Source organism: Aulostomus chinensis, chromosome 12 (assembly GCF_037954235.1).
Source record: "Aulostomus chinensis isolate RoL2024-O1b breed Wild chromosome 12, RoL_Achi_v1.0, whole genome shotgun sequence".
Classification (NCBI taxonomy): domain Eukaryota; kingdom Metazoa; phylum Chordata; class Actinopteri; order Syngnathiformes; family Aulostomidae; genus Aulostomus; species Aulostomus chinensis.
In genome coordinates, this window is record NC_141331.1 from 12,209,115 (window position 1) to 12,229,666 (window position 20,552).

The 20,552-nt window shown below is 44.8% G+C and overlaps 1 protein-coding gene across 17 annotated transcripts in view; it reads right to left on the reverse strand.

Annotated features, from left to right (window-relative positions):
- caska (calcium/calmodulin-dependent serine protein kinase a) overlaps positions 1–20,552 on the reverse strand; it is a 94,684-nt gene that overhangs the window by 4,236 nt on the left and 69,896 nt on the right. For 5 of the 17 annotated variants that reach the window (XM_086220186.1, XM_086220187.1, XM_086220185.1 and 2 more), the window contains 12 exons: positions 16,377–16,454; positions 11,450–11,497; positions 10,610–10,690; positions 7,989–8,177; positions 7,823–7,901; positions 7,010–7,095; positions 6,869–6,937; positions 5,433–5,501; positions 4,694–4,729; positions 2,182–2,223; positions 1,581–1,777; positions 1,357–1,472 (listed from right to left, as the gene is read on the reverse strand). In XM_086220186.1, coding sequence (XP_086076312.1) covers positions 1,357–1,472; positions 1,581–1,777; positions 2,182–2,223; positions 4,694–4,729; positions 5,433–5,501; positions 6,869–6,937; positions 7,010–7,095; positions 7,823–7,901; positions 7,989–8,177; positions 10,610–10,690; positions 11,450–11,497; positions 16,377–16,454 — 1,090 coding nt within the window. The remainder of the gene's footprint in view (positions 1–1,356; positions 1,473–1,580; positions 1,778–2,181; positions 2,224–4,693; positions 4,730–5,432; positions 5,502–6,868; positions 6,938–7,009; positions 7,096–7,822; positions 7,902–7,988; positions 8,178–10,609; positions 10,691–11,449; positions 11,498–16,376; positions 16,455–20,552) is intronic. The other 12 variants (XM_086220191.1, XM_086220192.1, XM_086220201.1 and 9 more) reach the window with 6 other exon arrangements.

The following is a 20,552-nucleotide window of genomic DNA, read 5'->3' on the forward strand; positions in this document are numbered from 1 at the left end:
CACTGTAGATATTTGTATGAATACATGCACGTGGACTGGCACATGTTCTTCATTCTCCCTGTTACTGCATGCAGAGATGTTGCTGATGCAGAAACAAGCATGCGCTAGCTAGCTAGTCTTCCTACCACGTGCAGTTTATTTGCAGGTTAGCTGCTAACTTATATTTTTGATCTACAGGTCCACAGACCCAAAGTCAGCTGCCAAATTCCCTTATACACACATATACACGTGCCCGCTGCCTAGTGCTCATACTGCACAGAAGGAGGAATGAGCTGTACGATACCCGACTCCTGTCATAGCCACACACACCCCCAGCTAAACTCTGTCACCTTTAAATTTCATTCCAGTGGTTCCATATCACATAGCAAGAACATTTACGATTATGTGGGTGTACACATAAATATATGTGTGTAACTGAAAGTGAAAACTTTTCTCTATAAACAGATGCAACATCCACTTCCCTTTGTTGAGTTACATGAAAATCAGTCCAGTAGTTTTTGCATCATCTCACTATCAGAGCAAAATTTCCTTGGTGGAGCTACGGAGAAAATAAGGTACCTGCCACTTCCACTCTACCACTCAGCTAGGACAATTTTCTTTTCCTTCTCTTTAGCGACCCACCTTGAAATTGATATTTTGCATTGATATTTGCACGCGCACACACACACACACAAACACACACACACACACACACACACACAAAAGAAAACAATAAAACACTCAAGTTCTTGTAGGGGCCAAAGTGCGTTTGTAGCTGGCAGCACATCATGTTCTTCTGCTGTCAAAACTAAGAACACAAGCACCTTCCTCCGTCCGCGCTCACTCCCAGATGAACCCCCCCCCACCACCACCACCACCCGGCCAGCAGCTCAGGTTGCAGATGCACGTGGCACTTTTACCCCACAACACCCTGACCAAGTCACACAGGCACACACATGGCACTGATATCTGAGTCTGATGCATCTGTGTTCAGGCACTGCTAAACATACCTTCAGCTAAGCTAAGCTACTTTGTTACACACAAGTGCGTTATTTAGCTCAGTCTCAGATCAGGCATCTAGATCATGATCTTGGATCTCATCTAAAGTTTCTGCTGCGCTGGCGGCTTCTCCTGTCGCTGCTGGATGTTTAACCTGTGATATCCTGTAACGTTCAACCTCCACCAACACAAACAGACGCATGTCCACAAGCACACATGCTCACACTCGTGTGCAGGGGAAGTGCATGCATGCTTGAAGGGGCATTGGTGTGTGCATGAATTTGATTCTGAATGTGTTTGTGTGTGTACGTGTGTGTGCACGTGTTTGTGTGTGTGTGTGCGCGTGTGTGTGTGCATGTGTGCGTGTGTGGAGTGTACCTGCATTGTGCTTTGCCAAATACTTGTCTTTGTACTGCTTCTTTTTCTTGCCAAACCAGGTACAGCTGGCCTGCTGCTCCTGCTTGGTCTTCTCCATGGCTATACACGCCACACGCCTGACAGAGACGAACACACACACACAAAAAACACAGCGTATAGTTTGGAGGTCGGAGGATGTTTAGGCTCAAGGATCATGATGGAATGGAGCCGCCATCATCTCTCACCACTCCTGTAGCTCTGGCGAGGGGATAAGTCCCGCCGTGCCGTTTTTCGTGTTCTCCAGCTTGCCCTGCCACCAGTTGTGGTCATCCTTGGAGATGATCTGGATGATGTCACCCACGCGGAAACGAACGCCGGCCTCCTTGCAAGGGATGAGCTCATCTTTGGAGGGGTCATATTCAAACTGAGCCCTCACATAGATCTATGGGGGACAGCAGAGAGGTGAGGTAGCTGAGGGAGGTTGACGTTTCTGAAACAAGGCCTACGGGTGTCACGGTGATGCTGGTGTGTGAAATAGTGACTGGGGCAAAGAGAGAGAGAGAGACAGAGAGAGAGATGTGGCAGACAGGAAGAGGAGAGGTGGTGAACTCTGCTGCTCATATTGTGAAAGCTGTACTGACTCTCAGGGGTCTGGGGGCACGGGGGTGTTGTGGTTGCGGGACTATTAATGAGCCATCAAACACACCGGTAAGAACGGCACAGGCATTGTTTATGTGTTCATGAGTTCAAAACAACACCGAATAACCTGAGTGACACTACTCAACATGTATTTGTTGTATTTTTGTCTCCTTTTTGGGGGGGGGGGGGGGGGGGGGGGCGGCTTACCTTAACAGACATTTTGTCCTTGATTGGAGGTCTGGATACAATCTAGGATTTGAAAGCATCACAAAAATCATGCAATAAAATGGCTATGCAATGTCTAAACAGCAATGTGGCGGGTGGAGGGGAGGAAGGTGGTGGCGCTGATGGGGTGATGAGTGATGGGTTGGGAGGGTGAGATGGGGTGGTGGGTTGGGGGGGATGAGATGAAATATGCAAATATTGACTTCCAGGTGAGATGTTGAAACTCATTTTGTTAAACTGATTTTAAATATTTGTATTTTTTACCACAGTTTGTTGATTCTAATCAAAACCATCATTAAATCAAACAAAATTCAAGAGGAGATTCAAACGCTCAGACTCAAGATCAGTAAATGGTGTAAAAAAACACTTTTGTAAAAGTTCAAGTGATGTCTCAGTATCCTGGATGATGTGATGTGGGGCAGCCATCATGGGGGCTCCATCTACTTCCTTTATACGCTCCGTGAGCAGTGATTCTAGCGCTGAGAGGCTGCCAAGCTTTTACTGTCAGAGTGGGATGTGGACTTTATTGCCCTCTGCTGGCTGCATCTCAGACAACATCAAGGGGGTCTGATTTGGGGGACATTTCAGGGGGGTGTAGACACAAACGCACAGACACACGAGATGGGATGAGTGTTAGGGTGGAGCGGTGTGCTGGTTGCAGCTACCAGTTCTCACAGGGGTCTGTAACTGAGGATCAGTGGAGTTTGAAGGGTGTAGGGGGTGGGGGGAATGGGGGGGGGGGGGTGACCTCCGGGCTCTGAGGGGGTTAACAATGCCTGTGCCATTTATACCTGTCAGACCAGTTTGAGTGAAGCTAGTTAGGAGCTACAGTGCCCCAGTCAAGCTCACCAACAAGCGACTGCAGGGCAATAAGTCCAGCATCTAGTCGAGGTTCAATCATCAGAGAATCATTCACTCAATATTCTGCTAATCACATGATTTCTGCCTCCAAATCCTCACGTGTAAGGGTTGGAACTTTTCTGTTTTATACAAGTGTGAATGAACACACCCCAAAGGAGCTCACACTCATGCTCATTTAACTGTTTCATCTCTCTGAATTACACAGTATGTGGAGTTGGTATCCATGGCGACCTTCCAGGGCAGCCAGGAGGAAACACACTTCAGGCATGTGACTACTTCCACTTAGCTCTTTACCTTGAATATGGATCAATAACTTAATTGTGCAGCTCATCTAGACTTTCTGAATGTTATCAAACTACAGCCACAACAATTAATTGATCAATAGAAAATAATCACCAACTATTTCTGACAAATTTTAAAGTTTTTTTTAAGCAAAAATGTCAATAAAAATGTGAAACATTTGCTGGTTCCAGACTTCTAAATATCAGGGTATTAGACTTTTGTAGGTGGACAAAAGGAAAACTTTTAACATGTCATTCTTCAGAGCTCTGAGAAATCGAGTAGACCTTTATCTTTTTTCAATTTTTTTTATAAAAGTTAACTGACGAAATGATTAAACTGATAATGGAAATTATTTCCCAATGGATCAAATATGACAGGGAAGCAAGTCAATGGAAGGTTGCTGTGACGATTAAACAATTTAGCAATCATTATGTCTGGGCTTATGATGCAAGAATGCATCGACAGCTGTCATACCTGTCACTGCCAGAAGATGGAGACAAATCTTACGTCCTAAAGCTTTAATATATTTGGGTCGGGTTGACCTTTGGATCGGAAAACCCATCCATCCTTCCTTCCATCCATCCATTTTCTACCGCTTATCTGTTAAGGGTCACAGGATGGCTGGAGCCTATCTCAGCTGACATTGCAAGAAGATCTAATTACATGACGCGCCACAATTAATATAAAAAGAACATGAATTACAACTGTTGCAGTCTGTTTGTTGACTGTAGGGGCATCCCTCTGTTGTCCTCTATGTGTTGGGTTCTGATTATCCTTGAGACAGTCTAGTGTATAATTAACCACTGCTAACTGCCTTCATCCACAGTGTAGAATACGGAGGTGTGTTTTAGTCAGAGGGGAGCAGGTGTGTCAGGGAGAGCAGAGGAGGAGAGAAAGCATGATGAGGTTCGTCTAGTGTGGGGCGGGGGGGGGGGAGTAACTGCACATCTGGATCTCTACTTTCCTTGTCTTTGCTTCAAGTGGAAACAAGCACAGACTCTTTTGCATTGCCCTCATCCTGAATGGACTTTGAAGAACTCAATAAAATAGAATATCCCAAAACTGTTAGCCGATGTTACTGAGCTGTGCTTGTAAAACTGAACAGCTGAGGTCTGCTTTGATGCAACTTACCACATATTTCATTTATAAGGCAGACACTCACATTATTAACCACTAAATTAACCCAAATTAACAGATGAGATGATTTCACCCTTCAATTACTCAGCAGGATTTGTGAAGCAGGAGAGAAGTGGGGAAATTCTAGACACAACTATTTGAGTGTGGGTGGGGGGGGGGGGGGTGCAGGCGTAGTGTAAAGAGCCAGTGGATACAAGAAAGAGCTTTGATTCACCTGTCGACCCTTGGGCTGGATAGTGGATGGCAGGTCCTGTGGAGGGAAGCCGTTTATGACAGCAGAGAGAGAAAGGGGGGGGGGGGCAGTTCAGTGTCAATCACGCTCACATAGAGGGCAGAGAGATACAGACACTGTTGATAATCCATGCATGCACAATCAGCTGCTATCAAGCTGCCTCTCTTGCACAAACACAAGAGATGAAAAGAGAGACATAGTCTGATGCATCAGTGGAGCGACCAAGCCAGCGAAGACCAAGCAAAGCAGCCACAGCCACAGCCACAGCATCAGCATCAGCATCAGCATCAGCATCAGCATCAGCATCAGCGTGATCTGTGTGGCGTCTGGGTGGAGAGAGCTGCAGATCAGGTGAAAGAGCACAGCGGGTGGAGAAGATCTGTGACCACAGCAACCAGGCGCAGCAGGCTCTATGAGGCACACCAATTTGTTAACTGAGATATCGGATACAGGGGCCGTTGGCTTCAAGTGTGGATGAACAGGGGACTGACGTGGGCGGGTGGCACTACTACCCACCTACTGCTACTCCTACTACACTCAGAACAACAGAGATGAAGACAGCTAGTGATAAATGAACACACGGCTCGACTGACGGAAGGAGACGGACATTTAAAACACCAGATTCATGAGGCGCACCGACGGGAGAAGAGATCGTTGATCTGTCTGTGGGGAGAAGGAGGGTTGATTGGGTTTTTTCCGGGGTGGGGTGGGGGGTCCTTACCAAGATAGAACTGTTAATGCTGGAGTGGCCATTGGCAGGGGACTGCCTGGAGGTGGTGGGGGATTCTTTCTGAAATAAGACACACAAGTCAGCAGTGCACAGCCACCACACACCCACCCCTGTTCCCACCCACCCACCCACCCACACACACACACACACACACACACACACAAACACACACACATACACGCACAGTCACTCGTGATCTCAGGTGGGTGCACTCAAGACACATTTTTGGGTAGCGATGGAATCAAACTCAGGAGACCCTCCACAGTGGTGACGCAATGAAATAACACATCATCAAGGCATTGAGCAGCAGCAACAGCAGCAGAGCCTGCAGGTCCTCACATCACCACTGAGGGGCAGTAGACTAACACAACATCTCTGAACGTCACTTCAGCTCAAAGCAGGGTTAATATGGGGGACCAGAAGAGCTGCGGTATCATGAGGAATGAGATGACCATGACTGATGGTATTTTTACCTGAAAGAACAATTAAGAACTCATTCTCAATTTATCGGGGCTTGCCATGATGACAGGACTCTGCTAATGACACCGCCGCAATAAATTGACAGCTATTAAGTCTTTACTTGTCATTCATGTTAGTGATTTTGAGGAAATCACTCCTAAATTAACAGCAATGATACCAGCAAGGAATAAAAATTCTAAAGTAACTAAGAAGCCACGAAAAACTACCAGACATCAGTGAAAAATGGTTCTGCTATTAAAATTCATTTTTCTCCTCTTCATCTGCTGATTTTTACTGACGTGTTTTGAGGGCATCAAGAGCATGTGTGACATGTCAGCAGCTGTTAAGACAGGCGGAAAACGTATTAACACAACTTCTATCTAATACAAAAATCCTGGCAAAAAAAAAGCTATCCCTGTCATGTATGTTGATTTAAAGTGCTACTTATGATTTGTGAGGGATAATAAGTAGCAAAAACAAGATTATCTTGAAGAAAATACCTGACACAAGTCCAGTAATCCCTCCCACGTTAGCTTTGGAATTGTTGCTCTATGAGCGACTTCAAGGTTTCTCAGCAGTAAAGAGCTGCCAGCTGCTGCTGCTGGGAACAATGCTGCAACAGTGACAGTTTTTATTATTTTGTCCACACTTGTCAAGCGCGAGTATACAGGTGGGACTGTGGGTGGGGGGTGGGGGCAGGACAGAAACACAGAGTGGTGCTTCTCATTCCTGGTGCAGAGGGAAGGCGGAGGAGAGGGGGTGGGGTTCCGGTATCTTGGTTGTGAAATTGGTGTGCTGCATATCTGACCCAGCCCTAGCAAAACACACTCGGAACACACACAACACCCCACACATAAATACAGTTAGGTGACACGCACACGCACGCACACACACACACACACGCTCATGACCAGGCGAGCAGTTAGTAACCAGACCAGGAGATCACAATCAAGAGGAAGCAGCGTTACCTCACACGAGGAGCCCTGCGTCCGATAACTTGGCACTATTTTAAAGGTGATGCTCCCTCGCATCTCCCTCTAAGGAGAAACACAAACATGATCAGCCGCTGATGAAGAAACCCACTGACAGTCTTCGTCATTCCCACTCACCAGCATCTTCTGCAGCTGCTCCACGGTCTGGTTGGCCACGCTGATCCCATTGATCTCCCTGATCTCATCTCCTACATGCAACGTTCCTATGCGCAAACAACGTGGAGACAGACACAGAACTGTGTAGCCTTGCTGTATATTTCATTAGCTGACTTTTCTGTCTCCCAAACACACTTCCTTTCTCATGGTGGTGGCTTTGCATTTCTGTGATGAATCAGCTGATGATTAATTATGTTTCAGCAGGCAAAGCCCAGACAAAGCAGCTGTCCAGATGTTTCCCTTCTAAGCAAAGACGGAGGGAGTTCATTTCATTTATCCTGACTGATCTGTTTAGACAAGATCTGTCCACTAAGGATTTACAGAGGTGCATCGAGGGAGCCTCAGCCAGGGAGGCTGCGGAGACAGAAAATCAACACACTATCAAAATCTGGTCATAATGTGTCTTTCCAACTCAACAAAAATAGGTCTTCTGGATCACTGATCTAGAACATGATCCATACCAACTCCGTAGGGTCTAATTGAAAAACATGGCCTCAGTGAATTTCATCATAATATGCTCTCATTTTTTGGAAATATTAACCATTATAGGAACAAAAAAAAAAGGTTTTCAGTGCTGGATCACAGCAAAAACCGGTCCAACTGAGGCTGTGCTTTAACACCTTCTAATAAAAAGAGTCCCTGTGGACAAACGCAGTGATGTTACTTTTACAGAACATAGTTTTCTGACCACAGAGTGCCCTTAAACAGGGTGGGGAGTGTTGTAAATATAGAGAGTGAGCAGTGAGCATGTCAGTAGTGAGACAGAGAGAGTACCTTGTCTGTGGATCATTCCCCCGTGCATTATCCTAGCCACGATGCAGTGGTTGGAGTCATTCATCTTCAGCGTGATACCCTGCATCCATCAACATACCAATGCATCTAGAGTGAGTCAGCGATACACGTCTCCACAGGGAACAGAGGTAGATTTAGGAGACCGTACCATGGGCTCGTCTGTGTTCTTCTGGAACTGGACCAGACGGACTCTGGTGACGTTCTCCAGGTCCATGTCTCCGTTGGTACTCTCAGGGGAGTCTCCGTTCAGGTAGGGGGAAGTGGGTGGAGGTGTGACCCTCAGAGCCTCGTCGCTGTACACCTCGTGGGCCACCACGTCGTGGGCCTGCAACAAGGCCTGCGGTCACATGATCAGAGGGGAAGGCGATGAATAATAGATGAGTTTTGAACAGCAGCAGTGTTTCTAACATCACGTCTGCAGCAGCGCATGGCTGACGTACCGCAGGTCTTTATAAAATATATTTCATAAACTTTATCCAGTTGTTGGGGAGCTTTGTGCCCTAAGTCTAATATATACAACCTTCAAAAGTCATAAACCACCACAAATAAGTTTACTTGGTGGAGAGATTTTATGGTACTTTAGCTTCTGTACTGGTTTATAAAATAGCCTCACTGCAGGTGTAAGTCCTGAACTACAAACAAAATATCTGACGCAAGGATGAAAAACACTCCTGTTAAGACTTCACTCTTCAGTCCAGGGCTTTAAATCATGACTTCATTTGAACCTCCACTGAGCTGCGGTTGAACGTATTCCCCCTCTTGCACTTGAGCCTTTAGAGTTAAATATCTTCATGTTGCTGAAGAGCTCACTGGAGCCTTGCAGGGTTCATCTCTGCTCTTCCGACAGCCACAGACGCCTTTGAGTGGCACTTTAACAAAGCAGTCTGAACTTAAAAAGACAGCAATCAAACCTCAGCAAAGGGGAAACCTGTTACCATCTTCCCTTCGTGTCAAATACACACACACACACACACACATGCACACACGCACGCACACACACACACGCACACACAAGGAGACACAAGGAGGGAGAGTAGATCAGAGAGGCATAGACATAAAGGCAATGGCAGTTTCTCCAACCTCCATGTCAAAATACATCACACACAACAGAAACTTCACCTTGCAAGACAGAGGAAGTTCAGAGTGTGTGTGTGTGTGTGTGTGTGTAAGTCACTGTGCCCTAATGAGAACAGGGTTAAGGGGTTAACTAATCCTTCCATGCAGTGTGTGCTTGAGTGAGTGAGAAAGCAAAAGCACAAAGCAGTGCAGAAATGATTTAAATTAAGAAAAAAAGAGGTGATAAACGCGGAGCAAAAAAAGAAGCAGGATTTGAAGATGAACGGAAGCCTCTCAGGAGAAAAACTTTTAAAGAACTTCCGATAGTACTTAACACCGCCGTGAGTTTCAGAGACATCGCTGTGCTTTCTGGCCTGTTACAACAGAGATATCCACATAAAAGCTGAGACGACATAAAACCTCAGATCCGGTCTTAGTGGAGAAGAAGGAAAGGTCATTCCGAAGCAGCTCTGCGGTTTCAAAGTTGAAAACTTCACCTTATTACAATTCTTTGGCTTGACTTTTGAAGTTCCAGCCATCGCTTCAGTGTGATCAATTGTTGAGAGAACCTGTATGACCTTTTTTTCTGTAGTTGTCCCAGGAGGATTTGTTGTTAAATACTCCTTTCAGGAGCAAGAGTTGACCGAAACATATTTTTCTTGAAGTGGGGAGCACTGCAAACCTTGACTAAACTTTAAATTCCAAGGAAATGCTGGTATTTTTCACTTTGTCCCACAAATATAAGTGATTAAATATTTCTTGTGAAGCCTTTAGAGCTTGGTTCTCCTGCTGAGGAACTGCTGAAAGTCCTGTTCTGCTGCAGGTTTCTTACTGTGTCTCACTAAGTGCCTGATCACGGGGGGATGTTGGGTCTCTGTCAGTATTAGAATACATATAATCTTATTTCTGTTTAAACCCAGTGGGCTTGAGGCTAAGAGGAAATGCGGGGAAATCTGAAAACCCTGTCCTCAACTGCGAGGTCACCTGAACGCAACAGAAAAACCCAGACGTGCCTCAAATATGAGCTCCTTTCTCACGGCCGGAATGTGAGCCGTGCCTCTCTCTCTTCCTGCAATCTCTGTTTACAGTCTTCTGAGGGAGTCGAGGCCTCTGACCTGGTACAGCACATCGCATCAGCCACGCCTTACTGACCTCTATCCACACCTCCCCTCTGGACCACCCCCCTTCTATTCCTCTTGATTACTGATTGCGTTTCCTCATATTTTCACTGCTTATCATTCTTTCTCCTTTTTAATGCCTTGCCCTCCACCCCTCCCCCCCCTGTTCTAGCCTGTCTCCTTGATAGTGAGCTGGCCATTGATCAGAGACAGAAATCACACACATTAAGGTGATAGGATTAGCAGGGGAGGCTACTGACAGTTGAATGATTTCTCCCTTAAACAGATTAACTCCCGCTGCTCACATCCTTAGACCCACTAGAAATTATGTCTCATGCATGTTCAGATGCACTTAAAATGACAAAGTGCATTCAAATATGAAGCTAAAAGCGTGACAGAAATACACCTTGTGTGTCTAAACCTGCACGAGTGTGTCTCTTGTACGACAGAATGTCTCGTGTGTCTTGTTTTTAGCTCTCTAACCTCACAGAAGACTGAATGTAGTGCTGTAAAGAATCACTTCCTATCATACGGCTTCAGCGAATCTCTGTCAACGGGCCTCCATCTGAAGGCCCTGATGTGTTTTGTGACTCACCATGAAATGCGGCTGAGTCAGTATCCGTCTGAGTTCTTTAGCTTCGTGGTTCTCAGGGTAGCAGGAGATCTCTTCCAGTACCTGAGGACCCAGAAAAAAGAAGGCATCATCAGAGTTTGCTTTAATTTGTCGTTCTTTAGGTCTGAAAACTGCACCCTACCTGCTGCTGCTCGGACGGCTTATGAAGGCCGACCCAACAACCTCACAGACCCTCTCGACATTCCCCCTAACACCGCCTCCCTCCCCAGGATCATTGCCGCCAAGTTTGGACAGCACTCGACAAGTCAAGGAATCTGGTCAAGGATTGGCCCCTCCTCCTGCTCATTTTGGCATGACTTAGTTTGATGTCAGCTCCTGTTATGTTGCGCCTGACTGGTGAATGTGGCATTGGAGAGGTGAGAACTGGGAGGGGGGAGGTAAGTGGGTGGGTGGGTGGGTGGGGGGATTCTGAATCCGAGGCTGAACCTGCATCATGTACTCTTTGATGTCAATGAGAGTTCAGTGTGTGTCGTACCGTCAGGTAACCACTATCTCACTATGTCTGTCGGTGACAATGACGTGCTTTACTCAAGAGCCAGGACACATGCACGCACACACGCACGCACACACACACACACACACACACACACACACACACACACACACACACACGCACGCACGCACACACACACACACACACACACACACAGCGGGCTTAATCTTCCTATATTTGCTTTCATTGATCAACTTCTCCTTCACAACTGCTGAGACGATTTAAAAGCACACCAGCGTCTCCATCTTATTTCGGTTCCTGCTCTACTTGATACTTGTGAACATGGCGGAAGTGTGGTGAGGTCTTACATATTCCAGATGTTTCAAAGCGCCACTTTCTTCTTCTTGGGAGGAACTCTTAAGTGAAGGAAGACACATGGACACGGTTATACAGGCTGTTGACTGTCCTCATTAGACAAAGGTCAGTGATGACAGAGGTGAGGGGAGGAGAAAGAGAAACTCCACCTCTTCCTTTGATCAGTGTCAGCCAATTTAGGAGCGGGGTTAGTGTCTATCGCCAAAGCAGCTCATGTCATTCGCAACAGTGATTAGTTCTGAAACTAAAGAGCTCACTGGAGTGCATTTTGCCTTTCAAATGACTACAACCCTCACGCTAGTCCACAGCAGCACTGAGTGTGACCATCTGGAACAGTCAGTTAACTAACTCCTCTGTGCCTGTTCAATGGAGCCCTGAACCAGAAGAGTTACATTTGGTTTGTTTGTTTTTAAACTCAAATTACTGAGCATCTGACTTGATTAAGGAGATGTAGATTACACCAGATGATGCCTTTAAGAGTTTGTAAGTGGGTGTTTTAGCTGTTTTTGTTGCTGTAGCTGATGTTAGCCCTAAGTAGCCATTAGCTTCAAGCTAAGTATTCATGGTTGGTTCTTCCTGCCTTCTGGGATCCCAAGGAAGTAATTCAGTGAGCTAAAGACACCTGTTTTGAGTACTTGAAAGGCAAAATACACTTTTTGGGGTCAAGTATCACTTTAATTAATATCATATGGATTAAAAAAATGCATTACTGTAGTCAGAACCAAGCTTTGTTGCTGCAAGAGTCCACCAGACGCTGTAATCTGATTGGTTCAAAGCATTTCAGTGTCCGCCAGAGTGAATCGATAGAGACAGATGTAAAGCACAGGAGGAGGAAGAAGGGGGGGGGGGGGCAGTCACTAAAGGCACAACCAAGATTCAGTTCATTCGAGTTAAAGCTGCACTTGAATATTTATCAAGCAGCTCAGAACTCATTATAAAAGATGACCAGAACTACAAACATGAAACCCAGATGGAGGCTAAGGTGACTTCTTCTTGTACTTCCACTGTCTACTGTTGATCATTTCACTCAGGAACTGAAGAATGAAGGGGGTCGGATGCATTTAACTGTGTACAGATTCGTGTCAGACAGAGACTTAGAGAATACAACCGAGCAGCTAGCAGCACAAGTAGAATCCTTATTTTTGAGTCCCAGAATTATTCACGGATGTCTGAGGAGAAGGCAAAACCAGCTGTTACCATATCAGTAGGCTCCAACTGTCTTCTGACAAGTCGCTGAGATGAAGGATGTCACGACGCAACGGGCAAATGTGAAGGACAACCATGAGCTCTTCAACATTATCGAACTGATATAATGGCTTTCTGAATTTGAGAAAAGGACCATAAATGCATCACACAATCAGGTGAAACGTTCTACTCTTAAATGCGCCACTCTGTCTATAACAAAACTTTAAAGTGCTGAGTTGTGTTGACAGCAAGGAATTTCATCGAAGACACCCAAGGCACAAGAAAGTCTGCCACTACAGACTAAATTGCTCTTTTACTCTTCACGCCAACACAGTCGGTCTGTTGTGACTCCATCCACAACTCTTGATCCATCTCGACTGATCTAAAGTAGGAAGATGTGAACCAGATCTCCTGCACACTGTGTACGGGCGCTCTGCTAATTAGCCAGCAGGTCTCAATGACATGAACTGAAGCCACATAAAACAGCGCTCGGCTCCCCTAAATGGCGTTCCCTGTCTTTACTGGGCTGGGATTTAAGACGCCACCCCCGCCCCCTCACTGTTCAGACTTTTTAATTGCTCACTGCAAAAAGTGCACAACACAAACACAGCAAAATGTTGTGTAGCAGACTGCATGCAGAGGCCAATCAATGCACACAAGTAATCCAGGTTTTCTCTCACACACTCCTTGTTAAGCGCCAGTTCAAGTCTCCATCTTGCTCGAGTGTTTGAGCCCACAGAGGTAAACACATAAGCCCTGCCCAACAGTGAGTATGTGACTTCAGCAGAACCCCGGGGTCCATCATGCAACACTTTCAAAGAAAACCAGGCCTGTAGTCGGCAAATGCTTGGTTGGAGGAGTGTGTGCGTGTGTGTGTGTGTGTGTGTGTCTGCCACATCCAGCAGCATCTCTAATGAGGGAGGTCAAACTGAGAAGCCAGAGATCTTTATTAAAACAGCTCTGTGTAAACAGGCAAGTGGGCACAGCTGTTGTAAGTCACAGCGATCTGGATCATGAATGACTAAAACTCAAGCAGCAACTTAAAAAAAACAAATAAACTCAAATTTCTTGGTTTCTTTTACTTTGATGTTAAAAGCAGTTTAATAATTTTCCTGCAGCTGTTAACCAAACTGGCCAGAGCGCCGCCGCCTCAGTGGTTCGTCTGCTGCCTCAACGTCTGCTCTCCTCTGTGCCGTGCTGCTACACGCTTCCTCCACACATGGGAGGAAGTGAATGTGTTCATCAGCTGGAGTGTCAGTCTTTTCACAGACTTGAAAACTGCCCAGGATGTTTCTCCACATTCTCAACGAGTGCTTGCTAGAATGGACTCCACCGTCACAACAAGCGGAGACTCTCTATCTGATGGATTGGTGGTAAAAGCGGGTTTAAGCTCATGCAGCAGCAGTTACAGGTACGACACTTGACACTTGTGGTCCATGTGAGGTGCTTGTGCTTTCTTATGGAAAAATCCTGCTGCTGATTCTGGATTGTGAGGACAAATTACACCAGTTCAGAGTCTTGATTAGTTTTCTCCTTTTCAGTGACACATGTCTATCAACCTGCAAACATCAGGCATGTCAAAGAACGCCGCAGTAATCTCCTGGACTCTGTCACTCTATCCAAAGTGAAAGGACACAAGTGCTGCTGTAGTGCTACCATCCCGTCAGACTGCTCTGCAGGCCAAGACGTTTCCAACCTTCTCTTTTCTTACATGCATTTTTAACTTGCGCATGAAAAAAAAAAAATCATATGTAGGAAACACTGACAATTCCAATTAAGGGAGGGGCAGGCTCCAAGATTTCTATGTACTTTTTGTTATAAGCCCTGAATTTGTCACGACGACTCATTGGCAATCAATAAAACTATGATGTTTAAAAAAGGAAGCATCAAAATACATAATACATAAGGGATGCAGGGCCGAATTTACCTCCACCCAATCAAAACCCGCTACCAGTCAGATTAGTTAGCCAGTTTAGCTGTCCATCAACAGCCAAAACCAGAATGCATCTGATTGAGCAGTTTAGCTGTCCGTCAACGCCTTGTTGAATCGGTGTTGGATGAGCAGCTTGAAGGAGGACGAGCACGGATCCAGAAGAAAACACAAGAACAAGAAAAAGGTCTTTCATAGAACAAGCAACAGATAAGAGGGAGTACGTTAAAAGGCTCGGGGCAACGCGAGCGATTCTTCAGGATTCATTTGCCCGCTGGAGGAGTCTAAAGAATCAAAAGGTTCAGCTACGGACGCTCAAGCAGCAGCATTTCTTTTGGACAGGTAAGAAGCCCATTTGCCAACTTTGCTTGCTTGCTTCAGAGGCTATGGTTGCGGTGGTTTATTGTCAATCTAGGTTGTGAGCTCGAACAGAACGCTGCGTAACGGTCGCTGATCTATTTAGTGACACAGTTTACTGGGGAGGGCGAGTGGGAGCGAGGAGGGAGGGTTCATGATCAGAGCATGATTCAAAAAAACGATTTAGACAGATTCATGCCGTATCGTTGGTATATCATGTTTCTTTTGTTAAATTAAAAAAGAAAATAAAAGAATCCGTTAAAAAAAAAAGAAAGAAAAAAAGCCAAAAGCAGGCGGCGCCTACCCCTCCTTCAATCTATAAATATTGCAGAGTTTTTCACTTGGGGGAGATGGAAACCTCAGAGTATCGATTAATGAGAATAAATGCAAAGCAATACATTTGAATGGAAAACTGACAACAGTATTCAAACTAATTTGTACGTTTTTTTTTTCACAAGAGGAACATGCGTCAAATACCCACTGCAGAAAGAAGTGCTCTATGGCCGGGGTGAGATACTGATCTTTGAGGGTATTGACCACTCAGTATCACTTTCTTTTAAGCTGTAACTCAACCACGGCTGAGATAACCCATGTGTCTGGAACGTTATCTGATGGTGGTTTAAATGGTTAAAGTGATGAGGAGAGTGATTCGCTGTGAGCAGCAGCAGAGATGATGCAAGGCACACAGATTTGAATTTAAGAATGTGTTAGAATTCAATTGCGATGAAGGGATGACAACGACTATTAAAATGTATGTTTTCTGAATGCAGCTTCAGGAAGCTTGACAGCGTTTCAATGAGTTTTTGTTCTCTCGGCCTGAATGCAAATGTGACCTTTATCGCGTGAGAAAACAAGAGGTTCTTAGAGTTGCATCAACATGCATTTGTAAACCTTTACGAAGAAAAGAATTCACGATGAAATCCTGTCACTAGGTTTTAATTCTCTTGAAGGCCGTATCAGTTGAAAAGTATCTGTCATTGAATCTGTGCAGGCGGATCAAGTCTGAAGTATCATGTACATGACAGTGAGGCCTGGAGGCTCTTGACCCAAAGCCTCCGCTACCCCCATGCTTTTGGAGTAGAACCTTGATACCAACATCGAAAGAATCCTGACGTGTGGGTGAATGTCCCACTTAGAGGACGTGTGGATTGAGTCCAGACCCCCAACCTGAAGTGACCAGAGCAGGTGAGCAGCTGTGAGTTAGAGCTTTAGTGAGCCAGAAGGATTAATGCAGCCAGAGCACTAATGGAAGAATCATTTATTATTAGGGTTATGATTATTATACTCATTATTATCATGACACACACACAGATCATGTGACCAGCGACAGGACAAACATGGAGTAGATGTGTGTTTATGAGAATGCAGCTGGGAAGAGAAATGCGGCGTGTAATGTGTGTGTGTGTGTGTGTGCGTGTGACAGTGTGTGAGCGTGTCTGATCATTTACCTCTTTGGCTCTCTGCACGGCATCACTGGGGGGGTTTCGGATCTGTGGGGACGACTTGGTGTTGATCTTATCGTAGAGCTGCAACAACAGACAACAGAGGCAACTTGGTGAATATGGCTGACTTTCATTATGTTAAATGCAGTGTGTGCGTGTGTGCGTGTGTCAGTAACGTCTCCCAAGAAGCAGCATATCAGATGACATCCTCCTATCAAAGATCAAAATCTTCTAAACGAAAGGACGAGTCCCTTTTCATTATTTCAAAAATAAGTAAATAAAAGGTAGATTTATTTATTTGATTTAAACTATCATTATATGAATTTATCTACATATTTCATTATTGTTAACATCATTTAATTATTTAATTTATCTATTCTGATTTAATTTCATTTGTGTGTCATGAATAACACAAACATGGTGAGAGCAGAGACCTGACAACTGCTCATGGTGAAAAACGGAATTACCAGGGTCACTTTAGGCTTTAAATCTAAAAGGTTACCATGCCCCCCCCCCCCCGACTATTTATCATACTGTTTTAAAACTTTAGTATTAACGGCTTCATAGACAGTATCTGAGCGCTGAAGAACAGCCAGCAGGGGTTTCGTTATTTCCATCCTGTAGTTCATCAGACTGGATGTGTGAGCACAAACGGAACCCGATTGAAAACCAGTTTAAACAGATGTACCGCCACAATTCATTAAAACAAAACAAGTAGCTGCTTTTAGTCTCCATTTGTCTCCAGCTCTCTAGCTTTTAGCCTTCTGACAATAAATACTTAATTTTCTGTTTTGTTGCCTTTTCATGACATTTAAAAGTTAATAAAAAAAAAAGGAGGCATTCTCTCATCTCTCTGACAAACCGGCGACAGAGCTCTGTGTATAAAGATCTCAGCTGACTAATAAAGAGCGCTGACAGGAGCGGTTATAGTCAGAGACAAGAGTGGGTGTGTGTTTGTGGACAAAATGGCCCTGAAACACAGTCGCATCAAAAGCAGCAGCTGGAGCCTCAATTGGGCCCCGTCTTTTAGAACAAAAGAAACTAATGATTGTGGCTGGTGTAAAACAACTTTCATATTCAAAACGTGACGTTTGATCAGTCCACTTTTCATTTAACCTGCTTTACAGTCCTATAGTGCGTGTGTGCTAACAGAGACGAAAACACAGAGCTCTTTTGTACCAGACAGTTCAATGCAACCATGAGACCTGCTCTCTTTGTCCTCTCCATCATCATCTTGAGGCATATGAGGGATAAACAACTACAGCAGCATTCAACTGAAACACGACTTAAAATCTGTATTACGTCAATTTAATGTATTTATTCAAAGAACCATCAGGCTGCAAAGCATGTTAAATTACTGTCTGGGCGCCAGTTTCAGTAGTGACGTAATCCTGTGATATTTCTTAGAGCTAGAGAGGACACACTATATGAGATTGTTGATGTTTTTAAGAGAGCTTTGAAAAGGAATTACCACCATTCCATTACACAGCAGTGGCAACAACTGCTGCAAAAATCATCAGCCAAAGCAATAAAGAGCCGTAAAACACATCTGGTGGGTTCTCATAAAGAGCTCCATTTGAGTTGTTCTCTACTGGTTCGTCCCGACTGACACGGTGATGCTTGTGATTAAAATTTTGGGTCTGTGTGTGTGTGTGTGTGTGTGTGTGTAATTCTGGTAACACACAGGCTGACAGGGAACTCCTGGGAGTGATGACTCTCTCAGAACAAACAACACTGAGGAAATCCTTCTAAAGCTACCAAAACAAGCTACAAAGCCTGGGGTTTGAATTGTACTGCATGCACGTGTGCGCGTGTGTGTGTGTGTGTGTGTGTGTGTGTGTGTGCGTGCGCACGCGTGTGTGAGCGCCATCCTAAAAGCACACATGCACTCTTACTTGTCCTTGAGCTGTCACCATCTTTCTTGCCTTTATTCAACTAAACCTGTGCTGCCTTTCGAACATTTTGTTTCCCATGAAAAAGACTTGAGAGGACACATTCTGTAGCTCGCAAATTAAAAGATTTGAGAAAATGTATTTTTAGACGGCTAATTGTCCGTAGAAAGTTAAAAACTGGGAACGCCCTGTGTCACGTGTACAAGTGATGACACATATGGTGACAACATCGCTTTGTGGTTGCTTCCTGATGCAGCTCTTATATTTGGAAACAATATATCTTCATCTCATATAAGTAAATGCAGACATTATTTCCCCTGAGGGCAACTTTTTTTTAAATAAAAATATCTAACTAAAGGAGGCCTAAGGAGCTCCAGAAACTTGCAGAAGAGAAAAATTACAACTTAATTTGTGAAACCTTGTTTCAGAAGTTAGACATCAATAACACACAAGGGAGTTTCTTGGCTGCCTTCAATTTAGCTCGAGGTATCTCCAGACAAAAAAGAAGCTCTTCCTGCAAATACATCAGAAAGACCAACAGGAAGGAAACACACTCACCCAGGAGAAGGTAAGCGGTTTGTCCAGCAAATAAAGCCAACAGAGTGCAAAAGTTATCTAAGCCAGAGAGCTCCATCCCTGGAGCGTCTCAGGGATTTCTGCTTTCCTCTGGAAGCCACACACACACACACACACACACACACACACACACACACACACACACACACACACACACACACACACACACACACACACACACACACTGATGGAGGCTGTGCTTCTTATGAATGGTGTTCACAATTGAAGCCATTGTTCCTTCTCACTCTGAGGCTGGCCTACACTTGTCTACCCAGTCCTACACCCCCCTCCCTCCTCTCAGAGCAGAGCAGGGGTGTGAAAGGGAAGCTGAAAGGGAGACATCTGCAGCCCCCGGCTCCCACTGACACTGCTGCACACAAACACTTGGCTCATCCACTAAACTCCCGCGACCCACTTTAACCTGCTAGGCCTCCAGCAATGTCGAGAGTCTATCCAAACATCTCACTACTTCATACTAAAATGATTTAATTTTCAACCTCCCACAGCCAATTTGCTTGCTGGAAAAGAACAACAGATGCACTTGTTGACAAGAAGATTGGCCTCTTCTCAGAGAGTTCAAGTCCTCGTCTTTGCAAGCATCTGCAGCAGCTCATTAGAGCTGTGTGATAGTTGTTGTGACTTTGGTTATGATGCCACTTTAACATCAAACCAGCTTGCTCAGGCTTTCATGTCATATTTAGATTAATGACAAGCTGTGCATGTTCTGTATTTTGAACGCTCCAGGATGCTTTTTTTTTGTGGGCCTAAAAACCTACAGTACCAGGTGGGACACCATGTTGAGTCGTCTGGACTTGCGAGCTGCAAATGTTTTGATTGCAATGTAAACTCTATTCATATAACTGCATGAGGAACATCCTCCTAATTTTCTACCTTCTGTCCCCATTGCAGTGCAGACTTACACATACTAGCTGTTGTGATGACAACATCGACTGAGCAGAAGAAGAAGAAGAAGAAACATTGGAACACTGAAAACAGTAACAAAAGAGAAATGTGTTTGTTTGTGTGTGAAGTGAATCTTTTGAAAGTTTAAAAAAAAAGGAACAAAGAAATGTACATTAAGTGTATTTCCATCATGTAGTTTGAGCAAACAAACAACCCTAGTTTTGACAAAGGATGTCAGTACAGGCAACGTGCCATAACATGGCAGAATGACATGTAGAGGAAGAGGTTACACACAGGAAACAAAACAAGTAGTTGCCCTGGCAACGTACACATCATTATGCACATTTTTTTCATGGATGAGACTCAGGACTATTTAAGTCTTCTCGTCTGTCATCACGTATCGATCTTGTTACTGTTACCACCGGCAATGCTGTCACATGTTATAGGGAATCAGAAAGAAACAGTCAGAGGAAACAGCCATCAAGTGAATTCTACGCTTTTAGTCTTGCAATTCTCCCTTTTCTGATGTGATAATTCAAAATGTGCATAAAAAAGGGTAATGGAAGCTAGTGAAATCTACTTGTTTCGGATCACTCTAAATTTGTTGCAAATGAAGCTGTTGCAAATGACATCACTTTATTAATCTGCACCGCCGTGGCAACAAAGAGTCTTTAAGGGCTGGTTCAGAGGGTCATTCCCATTGGTGTTTGCCTCCCCTGGCGAGGGCACTGAGATACTGCGGTTGCCTTCTATGTTTTTGGTGACAATCAGAATCAAGACCTTGCCATAATCTGGTCACAGGTTTATGAGT